At 38.3% G+C, this 19,869-nt stretch overlaps 1 protein-coding gene across 1 annotated transcript; it reads right to left on the bottom strand.

Moving 5' to 3' along the window:
• LOC109225567 (rhomboid-like protein 14, mitochondrial) lies at positions 10,772-14,758 on the bottom strand. The gene is made up of 2 exons (XM_019390276.1): positions 14,228-14,758; positions 10,772-12,080 (listed from the first exon to the last, which is right to left on the bottom strand). Exons 1-2 carry the CDS (start codon positions 14,444-14,446, stop codon positions 11,304-11,306), a joined length of 996 nt encoding a protein of 331 aa, XP_019245821.1. The 5' UTR covers positions 14,447-14,758; the 3' UTR covers positions 10,772-11,303.

Genomic DNA, 19,869 nt, shown 5'->3' with positions numbered 1-19,869 from the left:
CAAAATCAAACTAGTCGTAATGGCACCTAACCCAACCTGCTAGGTAAGCCAATTAACAATTATCCAATTCTAATAAAATTTAACAAGACAAATAAGTAAAAGAAAATATATGAATCGTATATATTTCCCAAGCACTAGTAGTACAAATCATGAGCTTCTAAGATTAAAATTTACAAAGTTGGTATAAAATAAAGTATATCATCTGTTTGAAATATACAAGAACAGATCTTTCATAAGTCTAGAGCTACCATGAACAAGAGGTAGTTGTTACCGGAACGCATGTACATCTTCAAATCCAGCTCCCGACGAACACAGCAATATCAGTAGCCAACATATGCACGCAAGGTGACAAAGTGTAGTATAATTACAACCGACCTCATGTACTCAATATATAACAAACCTAACCTTAAGTTGAAAGTAGTGACGAGCTGGAACAAAGGTCGGAGTCCAACACCAATAGCCAACAACAGCTCATAACAACATAATGAAAGTAATAAAAGAATTAACTCAGAGATAAAGTGCTTAGCTCGTTCACAAGTCTAGAAAATAGGCCTGCTTTTCAAGTATATCAGTGAAAATTCAAATTCTTTACCGAAATCACCAAAAATATGAGTAAGTTTAAAGATTATAATTTTTTCCAAAGCTTTCAGCAATAAATAAGATGTTTCAGTTTGAGATAGCATGAGGAAAGTACATTTGTAGGCCTATATGTTAATATGTAGGTGAAATCATGAATGTCACTAAAATCGGAGTAGCAGAAAGAAATGCATCTCTATGCATGTATCTCAAGTACGTATGTCAAATGCAATGTATCTCAGTGATGAACTCATGTACTCATACTCTCAGAGTACTCAATCTCATTGTCTCACACTTCCACTCATCATGTTCAATCACTCGACACATCCAATCACTCAGTACGGTCCAATCCAGCCCGGGGAAGATCCATCCCTAAATCACTCAGTACTTGCTCATGACTTCTAGAACCTATGAACCTAGACCTCTGATACCAACTTTTCACGACCCAAAATCCAACTAGTCGTGATGGCACCTAACCCAACCCGCTAGGTAAGCCAATTAATAACTATCCAATTCAATGAAATTTAACAAGACAAATAAGTAAAAGAAAATATCTGAATCGTATACATTTCCCAAGGACTGGTAGTACAAATCATGAGCTTCTAAGATTAGAATTTACAAAGCTGGTATGAAATAAAGTACATCATCTGTTTGAAATATACATGAACAGAACATTCATAAGTCTAGAGCTACCATGGATAAGAGGCAGTTGTAACCAAAACGCGGGTACATCTTCAAATCCAGCTCCCGTCGAACATAGCAACATCAGTAGCCAATATCTGCACGCAAGGTGCAGAAGTATAGTATTAGTACAACCGGCCCCATGTACTCAATAAGTAACAAACCTAACCTTAGGTTGAAAGTAGTGACGAGTTGGAACAAAGGTCGAAGTCCAACATCAGTAGCCAAAAATAGTTTATAAAAACATAATGAAAGTAATAAAAGAAGTAACTCAGAGATAAAGTGCTCAGCTTGTTCACAATTCTAGAAAATAGGCCTGCTTTTCAAGTATATCAGTAAAAATCCAAATCCTTTATCGAAATCGCCAAAAATATGAGTAAGTTTGAAAATTGTAATTTTTCCCAAAGGTTTCAATAATAAATAAGATGTTTCAGTTTCAAATAGCATGAGAAAAGTACATCTCTAGGCCTACATGTCAATATGCAGGTGAAATCGTGAATGTCACCAAAACCGGAGTAGCAGAAAGAAATGCATCTCTATGCATGTATCTCAAGTACGCATGTCAAATGCAATGTATCTTAGTGATGAACTCATGTACTTACACTCTCAGAGTACTCAATCTCATTGTCTCACACTTTCACTCATCATGCTCAATCACTCGACACGCTCAATCACTCAGTACTATATATGGACAATCCAGCCCAGGGAAGATCCATTCACTTGGGGTGTACAGACTTCGGAGGGGCTCCTTCAGCCCAAGCGCTATAACAAGCCAGATCCAAGCATAAATCAATATAACATGTTGCGGTGTGCAGCCCGATCCCATAATATCACTCACAATCAGGCCCTTAGTCTTACTCAACCATCAATCTCTCCAGTCTCTCGGGCTCACAATGCCATGAAACTAGCCCAAAAATGATGATATGATGTATCAATGAATAGCAACATAGACTGAGATATGATATGAAATTAATGAACATGACTGAGTATGAAATTTGCAATTTAAACAAATAATGTAATAGCAATGACCTCTGTAGGTCTCAAGAAACACCGGCATATAGCCTCAGCATGATTTTAACATGATTCTCGGCTCCATTTCTTTAACGCATGAAAGTACATGAATAATGCCAAGATTATTTGGCTACACGATTTCACGGAAACAATTAAGTCACAATTTCTACGGTGCACGTCCACACGCCCGTCACCTAGCATGTGCGTCACCTCCAACAGATCATATAACACGTATTTTCGAGGTTTATACCCTCAGCTCCAAGTTTAGAAGTGCTACTTACCTCGAACAAGCCAAATCCAATACTGAGCAAGCCAAACGATGCTCCAAAAATATCATCACGAGCGTACCGATCTCCAAGCGACTCGAAACTAGCCAAAAGAAACTCAAATATATTAAATAAAGCCCAAGGAAATAATTCGAAATGATAAAGGTCAAATCCTTAATCAAAGGCCCAAAATCGACCAAAAAGTCAACCCGGGCCCGCACCTCGAAACCCGACAAAACTCATAAAATCCGATAATCCATTCAATTACGAGTCCAACCATACTAGTTACACTCAAATCCGACTCCGAATCAATGTTCAAAACTCAAAAATTCATTTTATGAAATTTTGGACAAAAACCCCCAATTTTCTCTTTAAAATTCACAATCCAGTTACCAAAAATGAAGATAGATTTATGATATAAAACCAAAAAATGAGTAGAGACCACTTACCCCAATCCACATGGTAAAAATTGCTCCAAAAATCGCTTCAATCCGAGTCCCAAATCTCAATTATGATAAAAGAACCAAAACCTCGATTTATAGGTTCTGCCCAGCGGTTATCGCATTTGTGACAACATTTTCGCTTCTGCAGACCCGCACATGAGCCCCAATCTTCGCTTCTGCGACCAAACCAAACTCAGCAGCCATCGCTTCTGGAGAACACCACTTCGCACCTGCGCGCCCGCAGGTGCGGCTCTGCCATCGCACCTGCGCCATACCTCGCCCCTGCGACTCAAGATACTGCTTCCGCAGGTGCAGCCCATTTCTCGCATCTGCGGAGCCCTGCTCCCAGTTCCACTTCCGCTCTTGCGACTCCTTTGTCGCTTCTGCGACCATCGCACCTGGGCAAACTATCCGCAGGTGGGATCACACCAGATCTACCACCAGCAACTTTAGCCAAAAACGATCCAAACGATCCGAACCTCGTTCGAAGCTCAACCAAGCCCCTCGGGACCCCGTCCGAATATACCAACAAGTTACATAACATAACAAAGACCTTCTCTAGGCCTCAAATCATGCATAACAAACGTCGAGACGACGAATCGCACCTCAATTCGAACTTGAATGAACTTTGAACTTTTAACTTCCAAAACTCGTGCCGAAACATATCAAATCAACCCAGAATGAACCCAAATTTTGACACAAGTCCCAAATGACATATCGAAGCTATTCAAATTCCCGGAACCACAATCCAAATCCGATATCATCAAAGTCAACTCCCGGTCAAACTTATGAACTTTCTAAACCTTCAATTTCCAACTTTCGTCGATTTGTGCCGAAACCTTCTAGAAACATCCAAATGCAAATTCGGGCATACGACTGAGTCCAAAATCACCATTCCGACCTAACGGAACCATCAAAACTCCAATCCGAGGTCAAATGCTAAAAAGTCAAACTTGGTCAACTCTTCCAAGTTAAAGCTTTAATCATGACGTTCGTTCTTTCAAATCGATTCCGAATGACTTGAAAACCAAAACTGATGATTCACTCAAGTCATAATACATAATACGATGCTGATCAAGACTTCAAATAGCTGAACGGGATGCAAATGCTCAAAACGACCGGTCGGGTCGTTACAGTACTATATTGATCTTAAATTCCTAGTTGATTTATTTGATTTCCTGAGTTGGTTCTTGTTCTTTATGTCTTCTTGCTGCTGTTTAAAGTGCTTTATCCGGTCTTTTCTATAGCTTGGTGCTTCTAGGGATATCAACCCGTTGTACAAAATCATTGTAAAAGAATAATGGGGAGAGTTTGATATGCTTTTATATTTTTCCTATCCTTAGGGGATAAATTTTTATAGTAAGTGGATCTCAACAAATCATGATAAAATGGGATGCTATGATTTTATAATTTTTCGTACTAAAAGAAAGAGTATCAGTAACATAAAATTAATTTACATAGAATGCTACTTCTTAATGGTGCTGGATTCAGCCATTCGGAGGAGACACATTGTTATCTAATTCTATCACTTTACCGAAAAATTTAATATATGTACTGAAAATCTATTTTTTAAAATTACGTAAACACAATACCACTTGAAAAATAATGTAAGTAAACATCAGTCTTGAATATAAGTAGCTTTATTAAAACCCCATAGCATATTCAGACTCGTCTACAAGCTTAATTGTCACAATATTAGCACTGTTTGCATAAAATTTAACATATGCTTCTATTGTTTAGGTTAGACAATGAATGATCAACTAAAGTTAAAAAGTTACTGATTGTATTGTTTTGAGGTTGATTTCAAATGCTGTACAAGTATATATTAAAGGGTTAGACAAGAAAGCTTAATCATTTATGAGAGCAGAGAGACTAAAATTTGAGAGAGATCATGTGAAGTACTTGGCAAGCAAAAGATAGATTCCAAAAGCAACCAATGTTTTCTTCTTTTTGCTTAGTTTCCTGACATCCCAAGAAAACATATATTCTGGCTTGAAAAGCAGTATTATATTTATATAGTTAAAAGAGAAGAAGAAACAGAAGAAAGTCCTCATTTTTATGAGTTTGCTATGCTAGTTAAGTAACAGCTCAGCTTCTTTCAGATGTTTACTGTTTTATGACTTTTACCTGTTGCTCTCACTTTAGGGACCCCACTTTCCCTCTTCTTATTCCAATGCTTGCAGCTGCCAAAGCACTCTGTATTTTCCTGACAAATCCAGGAGCTAGACTTAGCAGCTGCAGCAAGAGCATATTCATTATTCAACATGGTGATGGATTCAAGAAGTAGCACTATGAAATTCTACATTCTTGCCTTACATACATTTCAATTGCTAGCCTCAAGCCCCTTTGGTCTATGTGGTAAGTATGCATATAATTTGAAGTCCACTTCACCACCCTTTCAAGATATCATTGTTGTTATATTCACAAAATTTAGACGTTGTTAGTTCTTGAGTTTAATTCCATCTGCATTTCTTTTTCACACGCATATACATATAAGGTCCGAGTTCTGCTGAACTTGTGATAACCCATAGTTGAATCCGTCAATGATACATTACGCCTTTGTTTTTGCCAAAAAATGCAGATAGAGCCGGGATAAATCCTGGCCTTGGACTGCACAGGAAATTAAGACTGCTGCAGGTTGAATCAACCAGTCCACAGAACTCTTTTCCATATGGAATATACACTTCCCCTCCTCTGCTTTCAGGAGCTGTACCACCACCAACTCCAGGGAACTCTCCTAATCCATATGGGATATTCACTCCTTCTCCTCCTACTCCTTCAGGAGCTATGCCACCACCTTTACTTTCCACTTCTACGCCGCCACCATCTCCTCCTACTCCTTCAGGAGCTATGCCACCACCTTTACTTTCCACTTCTACGCCGCCACCATCTCCTCCTACTCCTTCAGGGGCAATTCCACCGCCATTACTTTCCACTTCTTCACCGCCACCATCTCCTCCTACTCCTTCAGGGGCTATGCCACCACCTTTACTTTCCATTTCCCCGCCGCCACCATCTCCAAATGCACAAAGTCCACAGCATAATGCACCTAAGCAGCCACCACCGAATAGTCATTCATCGCCAACACCACCACCACCAGCTCCTAATAAGAAACCTGAGAATGCAGTTTGGTGCGTGGCTAAGCCAACTGTACCAGCAGACTTGATTCAGCAGGCGTTGGACTATGCTTGTGGTTCTGGGGCTGGTTGTGATGCCATACAGCCCAACGGGGCATGCTACCAGCCGGCTACGTTGCTTTCTCATGCTTCTTACGCTTTCAACAGCTACTGGCAGAAGAAAAAACAGGGCGGAGGGACTTGTGACTTTGGAGGAACTGCTATGCTCGTCACTGTTGATCCAAGTAAGACTCTCAACTAATTAAAAGCTTTACTCTATGAGAATACATTACAAACAACAGTTACCTTAACAATTACAGTTACACATTAATAGGCAAAAAGGGTTGGAAGTACCTCCACTGACAGTGTGGCCTCGGCATGATCTAACTTATATACACTGGCAGTGTACCCTTAGTCCTGTGATATATCGTTGACCTTGTCTGAACATTTTGACAGGTTATGACCAGTGCCGTTTCACCTGCAACTGATTGTGGAACACAACATTTGAGATTGAGAGGACCCCAAGACCGGATAGGGAGATATTTGCATATGTTATTTTACTACGAGGGACTGATGTAACCTCATACGGTTCTTGTCTGTTTTCTTTTTCTTTTTTGTTTCTTCTTTTAAAAGAACTCTATGGTGATGTACTACTTCTTCACAATTATATGGGACATAATAGACGACCCTTAAATTTTTGCCAACCTTTGTCAATAAAGAAAAATGAAGCAAAAGCCTTTATCAAATAGTCCAATATCCAAAATAGATACTCCCCAAGTGTAGAACTTCAATTTCACTCATACCCCAATTCCAACTAGCTCACCCATAGCTAGTCCGGTACATTAACATCCAAAGAGGAAAACTCTGCTACAATACCATTAGTAATATAGGTGTCTAATTTCCTCTAATAATGGAAGAGGACGATATGCAACATATTGACAACTAGAATGATCTGTGTGAAGCCGACCTATGGATAGAAAGAAAGATGCAGGAAAGAAAAGGCAAATAAAAGAAGAAATCAAAAATTGCTTTAGGGGTGCGTTTCTTTACGACAATAAAGCTCAAAAGATTTCTTTGTACGAACTTATGGGAACCAAAAGGCTATTTAGTTCCCCTAACTTCAGTAACATAACCCGGAAAGGCATGTGAAGCACCCATTACTGAAAGCAGATGGTGCTTTTGCAGTCCATTAGTTTATCTAAGTCAATGAAATCAAGCCTTTTTGTTATCTACGGGAGTAGGGCTGTAAATGGGGGCAGCGGGGGGCAAGCCTTGACCTGCTAATGTTTTGTCCCACTCTGCCTTGCCCTATTTAGCTTTTTTTTTCAAATTTGCCTTGCCCTCCCCGCCCCGCCATGCCCTGTGCCGTTTAGACTCTTTTTTATTTTTTTTCTTTAATTTTTTATTAGGCCATGCAGGGAAAGCAATCATGGCTTTTGCTGGTGATCAAGCTTAAAACATCCATTACACTCCTAATGACAATTCTTCGTCTGAAACTGCCAATCTGAACTTCACAGCCAAAGCCGATAGAACACGTGTCGCTTTCTATAGTACTTATTATAATAGGAGAAGTGATGATATGAGCTCTCTCTGTGGAGTGTGGACCTGTTGTTGTGATGCGCGGGTTGAATTGTCAGGGTCTAGCAAATTAGGGTGTTAGGATTGTGGTTTGTGTTTGGGTTGCTGGTGTCATTAGTTTTTGTTTAGATTTACTAGACTAGTAGTAGCGTCTGCTTTATTAAATAGTATATACCAGTAAATGTGTATGGTCTGGCAAGGAAGTGTAGGAAAACCATATCTTCTAATAGATATCAATATGAGAAATCTAGAAAACACACGGTTGTCCTGTCTTAATAGTTTTTACTTGGTGGGAGGAACATGCATCACCATTCATTTATACAAGTTGCAAAGAAAATCTGAAAGATATACAAGTAAAAAGAATCTTCTGTAATGACACGTGAATTTAGATTAGACTTCGAGAAATGTTAATTGACAAGCAGTTGGATAACTTTGCAAGGAATCAAAGAAAACAACAGCCTATCTATTTGTAACCTTACAAATCCATTTGCTTCTGTTTAAGAAAGGATATTACTAAACATAGCACCCATCTTCATTTTTGCTGATGCATTAACCATTGTATCAGTCATATAATTTCAACCACAATACAAGCTTGACACCACTAATTACACCACAAAAACAATAAATATTAAACAAAACTACAAAAGCAACAGCAGGCAATCCAAATTTGAGAGGAACAAAAGGGTTGTAAGCATGTCAAGGGTCTCATAGTTGCAATAAACCACTTGAATCTGGCTCGTCCTCTTCATCACACAATGTTGGACATGAAACTTAATCAATCGTTGAAGCCAAACCTAAAAGGAAAAATGCATAGTTCAATGTATCAATATCGTATTAAATAATTGAATACCTATTAAGACAATAATGAGAAAATTACTTACTATTTAAGTCATTCCGTAACCATGTGCGAGCACACATAAAAGCTTACAAAGTAGTTGGATGGAGTCTACTCAGATGCGGGATAATCAACCTCCCACTAATGCTAAATGTTGATTTCGAAACAACGGTAAACACGGGAATGACTAAGAGATCACGAACCATTTTTGTAATGTAAGAAATTTTAATCCATTTGTCTTCCACCAACTCAAATTGTCAAATGAAGGAGTTCGAGGTAGTAGGTCTTCTCCTAAGTACATATCCAACTCTGATCTTTTATCCATGGTAGCTCCAGTTGAAGCTACAAATCTATCAAAGCTCGAAAGCCGATCACCCTGAGTAAAACTAGTGACTTCACTAGAACTAGATGCTAATGAATCATGTGGAGTAGATAATTTACTCTTATAATCTTAAAAGAGATCAATTGGATCGAACTTCTTGAATTTTAGTTGAAGCTTCTTCACGATAAATTAGTGGAAGAAAGAACTCTACCAACCTCATCTTGTATCGTGGATCAAAAATTGCAACTACTCCCATCAAAATATGCACATCATCCTAATATTTTTAAATTTTAACAACATTGCAGATGCCATATCGCTAATCAAAGGATTAAACTCATTTACCTAAGCTTCTAACTCTAGCTTAATTTCACAAACTTTTGTAAAGTATTGACTGGATGTTGGATATTGAGTTCCTGAAAATTGTTCAGTGATATGATAAAAAAGTTTGAGCTTATCAGAAATATCTTTTGCATTACTCCATTGCTCTTCAGTTGGATACGACTAATAATTTGTGTCAGTTAGACTCAACTTATTAAACACCTCTTTGTATTCTATAGTTGTTCTCAACATTTAATATATTGAGTTCCACCGAGTAGGACAATCATACTCTAACTTCTTATTACAAGAACAGTGAACCAAACGTGCGGCTTCTTCAAACCTCTCAATTCTGTCAGCTGATCCAATCTAATACAAGACACTATCATGCACTTTGCTAATACTATCTCCTATCACCTTTAACCCTTCTTGCACAATCAAATTTAAAATATGTGCAGCACAACGCACATGAAATACTTGACCAATCAACAACAAATCTTTTTTATCAAGTTTCTCATCCAATAAAGTTTTAATCATAGCATTGTTTGTGCTAGAATTATCAACTGTGATAGTTGATATTTTTCGTTCAAGATTCCAATCAAACAAACAATTAACCAAAGTACCACACAAAGCAGCTTTATCATGTGGAGCAAGGACATAAGCAAATCTCAGAATATGACTTTGAAACCTTCATGAATCATCAACGAAATGACCAGTAATAGCCTTGAACCCTTTTTTGTTACTATTGGAAGTCCATATATCGATTGTTATTGCAATTCTACTCGTGACTTTCTCCAACAACTTAGAAGTTTGCGATTTCAAATTGTCAAAAAATTTTATTATGTCATTCTTGATTGTATTTCTGGAGACCATCTTAAACATAGGTTGGAGACTCGCAACAAAGTTCCTAAATCCCACATGATCAACTAGAGAGAGTGGATACTCGTGTAAAATAGTGGCAGGTGCAAGGTATTTACGTGAAACATCTTGATCAAAATAACCACCCCCATCTTGATCAAAATAACCACCCCCAGTTATGAAAGTTGAATATTTGTGAGGTTAACCAGTATTTCAATTGATAATACACCTTCAATCTTGTATTTCATATTCGGCAGAGTTGAGACTAAGAAGTTTAGAGAAAGAGAAATTGAGAGCATTACCTAGATTTGCTGGAGAAAACTTTGCCCCAAGCCCGGAGGAAGAAGAATCGAAGAAGGTTTGAGGTTTGAGGAAGCAGAATCGTAGGAGAGTTTCTGCGTTTGGGAATGGGAGGGTTTGAGCGTTTGGAGATTTTAGATTTGGGGGAAAATAACAAAAGTATGCAAGTCTAACTTATTTTTACCCGACTATTAAACCATAATGTGCCCTACCCTACCCTGCCCCATTAAACTTTTTGAAAAATAACACTTTGCCCTGCCCCGCTCCAATTAAGGTTAGCCATGTCCCGCCCTGCCTCAATTTCCATCCCTATAAGGGAGACATATTTGATAGAGGTTCTGTCCATCCCTATACGGGAGACATATTTGATAGAGGTTCTGTCCATACTGGTAATAATAATAATCAAAAGAAAAAGGATGGGCTCTCCTTGGTGTGGGGAAGAAGTGAACTCTACATATACACTAATTCAGTTAAGAAATCAAACTGCAACAGGAGCTTCAGTTGCATAAATATTTTCACATTCATCTCTTATTGCAATATGTTCATCAGATAAACCTAAAAACCCTATTGGCAAGGTTAATCAAACTCGTCAATTGGACATATGACATTCTGGCGGTATGCCACGATCAAGAAGACAAGACATGACAGGGAAGCTAGCAGAAAATTTTACTTCTTAAGGACATAACAGAAGGTTTTACTTCCGGTAACGAGCCCTTCGGTTTCATGACAAGATAAAAGTAACACAATGTGCCAAAATGTTCTGTCCATGGAACAACTTGCATGCTTCTCAAGTCTACTATCTCTTCCACAACCTTAACGGAGACATGCCTCCTGTACCAAACAGTATTAGGTAATTACTGTTTTTTTTTATACTATTAAGCACAGTGATTATCCACAAGATACCCTTTATGGAATTCCAGGCCTCTACTACCCTGCTTTGACGTGACTATTTTCAGAGAAAGCTATAATAGCATCTATGATCATTTGAGCCAATCTTTCTCATCATCTACCAAATCTTTGAATTCTGCGACGCCGTAATTCTTCCAATGATAGGTCTTCAATCTCATCTGTGGAACTAAGAGATGACAACCCATCATCAGTACGACTTGTGCCACACATTTCACAAACACTTAACCAGCCTGAATTATCAAATGTACATGCTTCGCATCTCCACGTTTGAGATGTATCTCTTGTCTGCCTGCCACCAACGGTTCCTCTACCAGCAATTCTTGGTTGGCTTCGGAATAAGCACTTCACAAACCTTAAAGGCCAGTTCAGTGCATGGGTAAAACCTCTGATGACGTTCCTTAGTGGATTTGCACCTGAATACGATGCTTTTAAACGCAAAAACAGAAGGCCAGCAAGTATTCCACCAAGGTGCCCAAGAAATGAGACACCGGGTACAAACATTTGTATGAGAATGAGTTCTGCCCAGGCAGCGTATCGAGTAGGCACCAGCAGCCCATGCACATATGTATAATCATCTGATTGTGCATTGAGAATAACTTTCATAGCAAAGAGGACACCAGAAAAACCCACAGCATATTCCTTGTAGTAGGGTCTCTCGTAGTCAAAGAATAAAAGAAGTGATTTTGCAAGTAATAGTGTAATGCCCTGGGACATAGCAACTAAGGCTGCAACTGTCGATGCAAATTCTGCACTTCCCATTGATGTCTCCAATTGTATCCCCTTCCACAGAAGAGAAAGCATATTGTAGACAAGGTGAGAATCGTTCACATGGTAGAACGCTGACAGGAAGAATCGTTTCAGATCCTTGTACTGCATAAAAAAGAAAAATGTCTATCAGGTGAAGACAATATAACAGTTTGTCCAACCGGACTTCCAAACACCCTGACATACAGCTCAAGACAAGAGTTGCAGTCATATGATTCACTAACAATACGGAAGAGAAGCAACATCAAAAGCAATGGCAAAAGGAATTTAGGAGTGTGAACATATCAAGTCCACGGGGCATGTATGTCTAAAATTACTATAGTATGAAAAAATTCACAAAAAAATTCACAAAGTCCATACTTGACAGAGAACTCGTATTTTATTTCAGAAAATACCATAATAAAGAAGCCAATGAAAGCATGCAAATTCTTGTAACAGCAGAGGAAAACTTTACAACTTTTGATCAACACACTCATTTGTATCTTCTAAAAACTATATCAACAAAATGTGCAGCTTGCGAGCAAAAACTTATAACCTCAGACACACTTATCAGTTATAAAGGATTGGCATTCCTGACAGAGAAATCTGCATTTAGAAGGAATATAACACGTTAATTGAAGAAAATATCTAGACCCTATAAGCTTATTTTTCAGAGAGAGGATAGAAATATGATATCGGAATCATTTACTACACCTATCAAACAACTCAGAGAAGCTTGTTCTTCCTAATAAGACGAAGTTTTCACACAATATTCACAGCATAAAGAAACAAATTTAAGAGGAACAATAAAGTTACACTTTCAGCAGAATTTGTTGAGTTAGATAGGAAAAAGAGATACCCGTTATAAAAAGATATTGCAATCTTGTTGCTATAAAAGAGAAACTCAATACTAAACAAAGATTTCCAAGTTCATCACATGATAGAATAGCCAATAGCTGAACAAAAAAATTGACATGCCACATTAGAGATTAGAGATGATGGCTTTCTAAGGGTAGATTTAATGTGTTAAGTTCAAATTCAAGGCCCATATATAATTCCCTATGACCTGTTCCACGTCTACACCATTGTCTCCCCTTTCCCACTCCAGCATGTATTTGTTTTGAGAATTGACTCCAGCATGTATTTGTTAGATATGTAATATGGGGAAATGTGAGTAACCAAGAAGTCAACAAAAAGTTACAAAAAAAGTGAGCATTTATTGGCAGCACATATTTGTTGGATATGTAACACGGGGAAAATGTGAATAGCAATGAAATTTCAACAAAATTCGAATGGATCATCAAATGGTTGGCAGAGCTACTCCATCAGTGTACTTGGGGCTCTAAGAATCTTCACTTCAATAGCATCATAGAATGAACTATTGAAGCCAAAACTAAATAAATCGCCTATATTGAAAGAGCCATTTACTGGTACACATCCAGCTTTAACCAAACTTATAGCTTACTTCAAGAAATCTATCCTGCGGTGAATGGCCGTATTGTAAATATGCAGTTACAAAAAGAAGTCGTTCGAAGAATTTTTTTTTTTTTTTTTTGAGAAGGTAAAGCGTCCAGTATATTCAAAAAATCATCCAAAATAGGCAATTACAATATGGAAAAGCAAAAATATAGTCCTTGTTCGAAGTAATATTGCTATAACATCTAACACGATTTCAGGCCTTGAAATTATTTCAATATTGAACCCTGGACACCTAAGAGTAGCAAATCCAGCAACAACAACAACAACAACAACAACAAAAAACCTAGTATAATCCCACGAGTAGGGTGTGGAGAGGGTAGTGTGTACGTACACCTTACCCTTCAAGGTAGGGAGGTTGTTTCGGATAGACTTCCGGCTCAAGGAAGAGTACCAAATCCAGCAGGTGTCAGAATCTATACATCGTGTTATCACTTAGCATAGTTACGTGCTATCACCCGGTGTTTTCACCAAACCAATATACTTTACCATAGTTAAGTAATAAATAAGGTGAAAATGGACATTAATTAACCACAGTAAGGTGATAAAAGAGTACGCGAAAGACACATACCACGTTATCATTAGATGTGGGTAAGTTTTTACCACACAAATGCAGCCTTAGTGCTACGAATGCAACCAAACCCAGAAAAAAACAAAATTTTAGCAAATATTAGCTTCTCAACTCATAATTTTAAAAGTATATTAAAGTTAAGTCCTAAATTTTTTTAAGGTTGAACCCATCCAAGTTAAAATCCTAAATCCGTTACAAAAATTTGAAGGCGATGATAGGATTATACCTTAAGGATGAGGTGAGGATTAAACCAGACTTCACTGATGGTAGGGAGTAAAGGATCAAGAAAACTGGGCCTTAAGTATATCATTGTATTAGCCGCAAGAAGTCCTGCTGTAACCGGCGGTTTCCTCTCCAGCCTGCAGTATTCGCTTACTGTATGCAGCGCTAACAGAGGTAGCATCCCACGTGATACTGAACCCCACCTACCCCTTCCTCTTTCCATTGCTAATTTGTGTATTTGTTGAAAGAATTGCAACTGTAGGAACAAGAGAATTGATCCAAATTTGTACCGTTTTACTTTCTTTAAATTGTCACCAAATTGGAGATGACGGTGGGAATTTGAATGAATTATGATTTCTGTTTACGAATCTTCGTCAACAAGAAAAGAGTATTCCAGATGCTTCGTTTGCCTTCCTGTATCCAAAAGGGCGCTATTCGGAATTGATGGGTCGATGCCGTACCCCAGATTCGACCCGAGAAATTCAGCAGGCGTGGTTAGCGTTTGTTACCAACAAGAATTTAATCTCTGTTTTCTTTTCTGATTTTCGGTTTTTTCAAAAAGAAACATTCAACTGTTTTTTAAACATACACGTGAGTATTCGGGTTGGATATGAAAATTATACAAAATTTAAATTTTAGATTCGGCAAAAGTAATTCAATCCAAATAAATTCTAATCGAATCATATATACGGTAAAAATCAGAAGGTCCGATTTTGTGATCATTAAGGCACCTCGTAAAGATCGCCCCCAAAAGGCTCGAAGTTCGGCTCGAGGTTCGACCCCGAGGGTTCCTCACGTTCGACCTCGAGACAGTGCAAATCGATGATTATCATGAGAAAGCGGGAAGTTCCCAAGGCATATGATCAAAGCTGACAAGACCTACAAGAGAAGCCCTAGTCTGTACCAAACTAGTAAATAGCTGTACCAGCTATATTTCTTTATAATAAATGCATCTGCACCATGTTGAGATTTCCCCTCATATATAAAGGGGATCCTTGTCATTTTGTAAGGAGGATATACATGAGACTAAGCTCTGTCTCCATCTACATGAGGCTAGGCCCTGCCTCCATATCTGCATGAGGCTAAGCACTACCTCCATTTTGCATAAGGCTAAGCTCTGCCTTCCATCTGCATGGGACTAAGCCTTGTCCCGAATCTTGCATAAGGCTAAGCTCTGCCTCCTATTTGCATAAGGCCAATCATCGCCTTTATTTGCCGAGACTAAGCACTATCTCTCGGGGACTATCTATTTGCTCCTCTTTCGGGCTAAGCTCTGCCCTCAACCTCACAAGACTAAGCCTTGTCTTGTTGATTTTAGCATCATATTATTGCATCTCATGGGCTGAAATATCGCCAACTTGTCCAAAGGCGTCATAGTCCGAAGGCATCATACTCATAGCCCGAAGACACCATGCCATGGCCTAAGGATCTCTTAAATTTGCATATCATTATTCAAAGGCGTCATGGTTCGGAGGCACCATTTTCATGGCCCGAGAACATCATTTCATGGCCTGCGAATCCCTCATTGAACAATTCATGGCCCAGGACATCATGGTCTAAGGACGCCATCCTCAACCGTCCAAAGATAACTTTCATGGTCTGAAGGGAATCTACATCATGTTTAAATTTCCGCACAAATATATGCTCGTAGTATCTCTTTATTTGCAGGTGACCGATAAGCAACCGCTACCCCAACAGGAGCAATCCCGCTCCGATCCCTTCAAACTATCTCAAACCTGACCTCTCACCACAACCATTCTTCACCTATTCTCTGTTCTTGCTTCATCGGTATATTCCGCCGATGAATCCGGAACTACACATGGTCTGATTCCTGTAAAACCAGGGATATGTAGGCAGCTCAAAGACTAGAGTCTGACCTCTATTTTTCAAAAACATCCCATTCGATCAAAATTGGCCATCATTTCTTTACACGAAAACTCTTTCATCCTTCCCGGGTAAAGAGGGACAGCTGTTGATACCCAATTTTTCCCTATAATACTTTTTAAATGCATATATACCTTCAAAACTATGCATTAACATCAATTGATATTTTTTCATAATTTCTACATTTTTAAATTAATTCATTCCAGTATTTTATTTATATAAATAATTACAAAAATTGCATCACAAGCGATCTTACAACATTTCATGATCCAATTTTTGCTATTTATAGTCATATTAAGTTCAAATTATTTCACAAATGGTCAGATTTACACTTTTTGGTTACAATTGCAATAACTTTGCAATTATAGCCCATGTATACATTATTGCATTATTTTACCAGAAAATAGTTTATTGTATTTTTAAAATATTGAGTAATCATTTTAAAACATTTCTACTCGTGAAAATTATTTTTATAACCAATTAATTATTTTATAAAATATTTTTTTATAAATTGTTTGGGCATTTAACAAATAGCCCCTTTTATTTCAGACCTGACCTCTTTAAAACCAGCCCAAAACCCTTTTTAAAATTAGCCCATACCCTTTTGGCCCAATCTGCTTACCCCCGACCCACTAGCCCGTTCAATCGTGGCCGTTGATCATTTTGATCAACGGTCCACGATTATCCTTACCTTAATTAACCCCCTTAAACTACCCAAACCCTTCTCATTCTTTCCCTCACCCGCCGTCATCATCTCCCTCGTCTCAAACTCCCTCTCAACCTAACCCTAATGCTAAAACGTCGTCACCGGCGTGAACCGCTCCTATGGCGCTTCTATGTCTTCTCCGACCAGACCAGGTCTTCTACACGCCATGGGTTTTCGATTTCTTGGGTCCTTGAGAAGATCTCAAGGGAACCCCAACTGGTTCCGGTTTGAAACTTTGTTTATCAGCCTGTCTCAGGCCATTTTCCGTCTCTGAATAAGAACTTCTTCTTGTTTTATTACGGATCTATGGGTTCTTGACCTATTCTCTCATCTCTACTACTTTTCTGAAAACCCTAGCTCGATACTGTCGATTCTTCTCAGATCTTTACAGGTCTGAGATGATTCGAATGTTATTAAGTGATTTCCCTCAAAAAATCTTTAATTTAATTGATTATTCCGATTTTTAATCACTCTTCCTAAACTAGGGTTCATCCCAAGTTGTTTTTCAAAGGTTTTTCTGACTTCTAAGTGTTTGATTAATTATTCTTTCATCTTCGTGACTGATTTGTGCAAGAATATGTAAACCCTAGTTGATTCTATGTGGTTCCTTCAATCTTTGCTTCGATTTTGGGTATTTTTTGTGATAACAGTCGTGTTAGTTTACTCTATCTTTAGGACTTAAACATTTTTTCTTGTTAAATCCAGTATTTTTGTGGTTTTGTCCTAATTAATCTTTGTTAGGGTTCGAACCTGCTTTTCCGGCTAAGTTCTATATTTTTTGTGAGGTCTTACTTAGTTTAATCTCTATTTATGGAATTTGAGTAATTCTTTCCGGAAATCAATATTCTTTTGAAGGTTTTGCTGATTACTTTACTCTATTAAGATTCGTGTGCATAGATTTTATTTATTTCCTTGTTTATGACGTTAATTGGTCATCTCTGCCTTAATTGATTGCCCGTATAATTTTAGGATTCTTACCGATTCCTTATTTAGTATGATTTGGACTCCTTGCCTAAATTAAACCCTTGTTGTTACCGTTAATCAATTACTCCTAATTAAGGGGGTCTATTGTGAACCCCTTTATATGATTTGATTCTGTAATTCTGTGTTGTCCCTAATTGACTGCTTCTGATTCTTTTACCTTATTTGTTCTACTCCTAAAGTGCTATATATACACTCTTGTTTTACCTCTCAACACACGAACAATTAGTTCAAAAAAACACACACACACACACAAAATTCTCTCTTCTCTCTCTGCTGCTTGTGCTAACTGCTTGTCTAGCCGGCTGAAAGCCAAGGCTAGACTGTGGAACTCTACCTGCTTTACTTTCTGCACTTTGCTTCCTTAACTGGTATGTTCCCAGTTCAATTCTGAAACTCAACTCTATGTGCTCCATGTCTGTTAATCCATGTCTCCTTCTGCACTAATTTAATGGCTTATGTATTTAATTGCCCTTCTTGTTTACTGCTTTATTCAGCATGCTTAAGTTTTGCCCTCTCTTGTTCAAATGTGTAATAAGCATGTTTGGGTCTCACTTGTCTTGTTTGATACTTGGGCCAGCATGTTTACTTGAGTTCCTGTTTATTTCCCTCAACTAGTATGCTCGTGTTAGTATCATAGACTCCTAATGTACTTGATTAACACTAAGCGACATGACAAATTCTGTGTAACAGACTCTTGTCCTCAGCATGACTACTCCCATACCCTGTCTCTAAGTCTTACTACCTATTACTATTCTAATTTTCGAGCATGATTCCCTTGTTAACACTTTGAAGTAGTAGTTTTGTGTTCTGGATGTCAATCAGTTCCTACTTGTTCTTTGTACTTGCTGGTCTATATGTTTCTACTCTTATCCATGTTTATGTGTTTCTGATTTGAGCTCTCTATTCGTCCCCAACCCCCCCTCTACCCCCCCCCCCCCGATCCCTTGTTTGTAAAGCTGTTTGTCTTCACTTAGAATCAGGTAATAAATGGCTCTGAATCTGGGAACTCTAAGTTTTTTTGTGATTGTGTGTTTTCTCAGAATTGCTTCCAAAACTGTTTTCACTCTTAGCATTTTTCCTAAAACTGTGTCTATTCCTGAAAACCTTTTCCACTCCTGAAAGTTTTACTTCAACACTGTTTTACTAAGTTCTTCCAAACTATGTCAAGCACTCCCACTTTTATTCTTAGATTATTTAAGTTCTGTCCTTCCAGTGTGTGTGCCGCCTAGGAATCCATGAGATTCCTCCGTACTCTGGCACACTGGGGCTGGCCCCTCCACACTGCACATAACTAGTTTCTTTATTTAAGAAAGGGTCTTGGTGTGAGCATTGCCCGGGATCCCTGGGGTCCTTAGGGAACTTTGACGCACCAGGATACCCCATTGGATACTATGGCATCTTGGACTGTTTTGAAGGCCTGGTATTCCCAGGTTCACTTTGGGCCTATTTCAGGCCCCCTATAGCGTAACTTATATTCATTATGTAATTCATTCATTTCTGATCTGTAATAATAACCTTTGTAAACAGATATTAGGGGATTTAGTAAAAGGGGAGGGATTCCTATATGATTTTTGTGAGGGAAACCGAGTAGAAATCATGCCTTTAGGTTTGTTATGCCTATTGGTATTAGAAATCATGCCCTAGGTCTGTTATGTTACGTGCATTAGAAATCATGCCTTAGGATTGTCATGTTTACTATTTTTTGCATACTAGAAAGCCTGTTACGGACTCATCATTTCATTCTGCTTCTGCATAATCACCTAGAAATCCTATTATAATTCTGCCTAATAAAATGACCATTCTTTATGTGCATTAGAAATCCCGCTTTAGGTCTGTATTTGCATTCGCTTTAAATCACGTCTATATCGCCGAAATCAGTAACCATCTCGTCTATAAAGATGTTTAAAAATAACCCCAACACATAAACACCATGTTATAGGGTAAATATGTATGAAATCAGTTTCGTGATGGCCAGCACCTAGACAAGCATGCTTCTAGGACGTATTAAAACCCAAACTGTTTGCTTTCCTTTAATCAATTTCCAGAATTCTGTTTGCATTTTTTTAGACAGC

The sequence above is a fragment of the Nicotiana attenuata genome, chromosome 5 (assembly GCF_001879085.1).
Source record: "Nicotiana attenuata strain UT chromosome 5, NIATTr2, whole genome shotgun sequence".
Classification (NCBI taxonomy): domain Eukaryota; kingdom Viridiplantae; phylum Streptophyta; class Magnoliopsida; order Solanales; family Solanaceae; genus Nicotiana; species Nicotiana attenuata.
The sequence above is the reverse complement of the archived record's forward strand: the minus strand, read 5'-3'. Positions and strand labels throughout refer to the sequence as shown.

Coding starts and splice junctions, on each gene's coding strand:
- LOC109225567 (XM_019390276.1), bottom strand. CDS start 14,446: ATGGAAAGAGGAAGGGGTAGGTGGGGTTCAGTATCACGTGGGATGCTA. Junction 12,081..14,227: donor ATCCTCACCTCATCCTTAAG/GTATAATCCTAT, acceptor TTTTTTATGCAG/TACAAGGATCTGAAACGATT.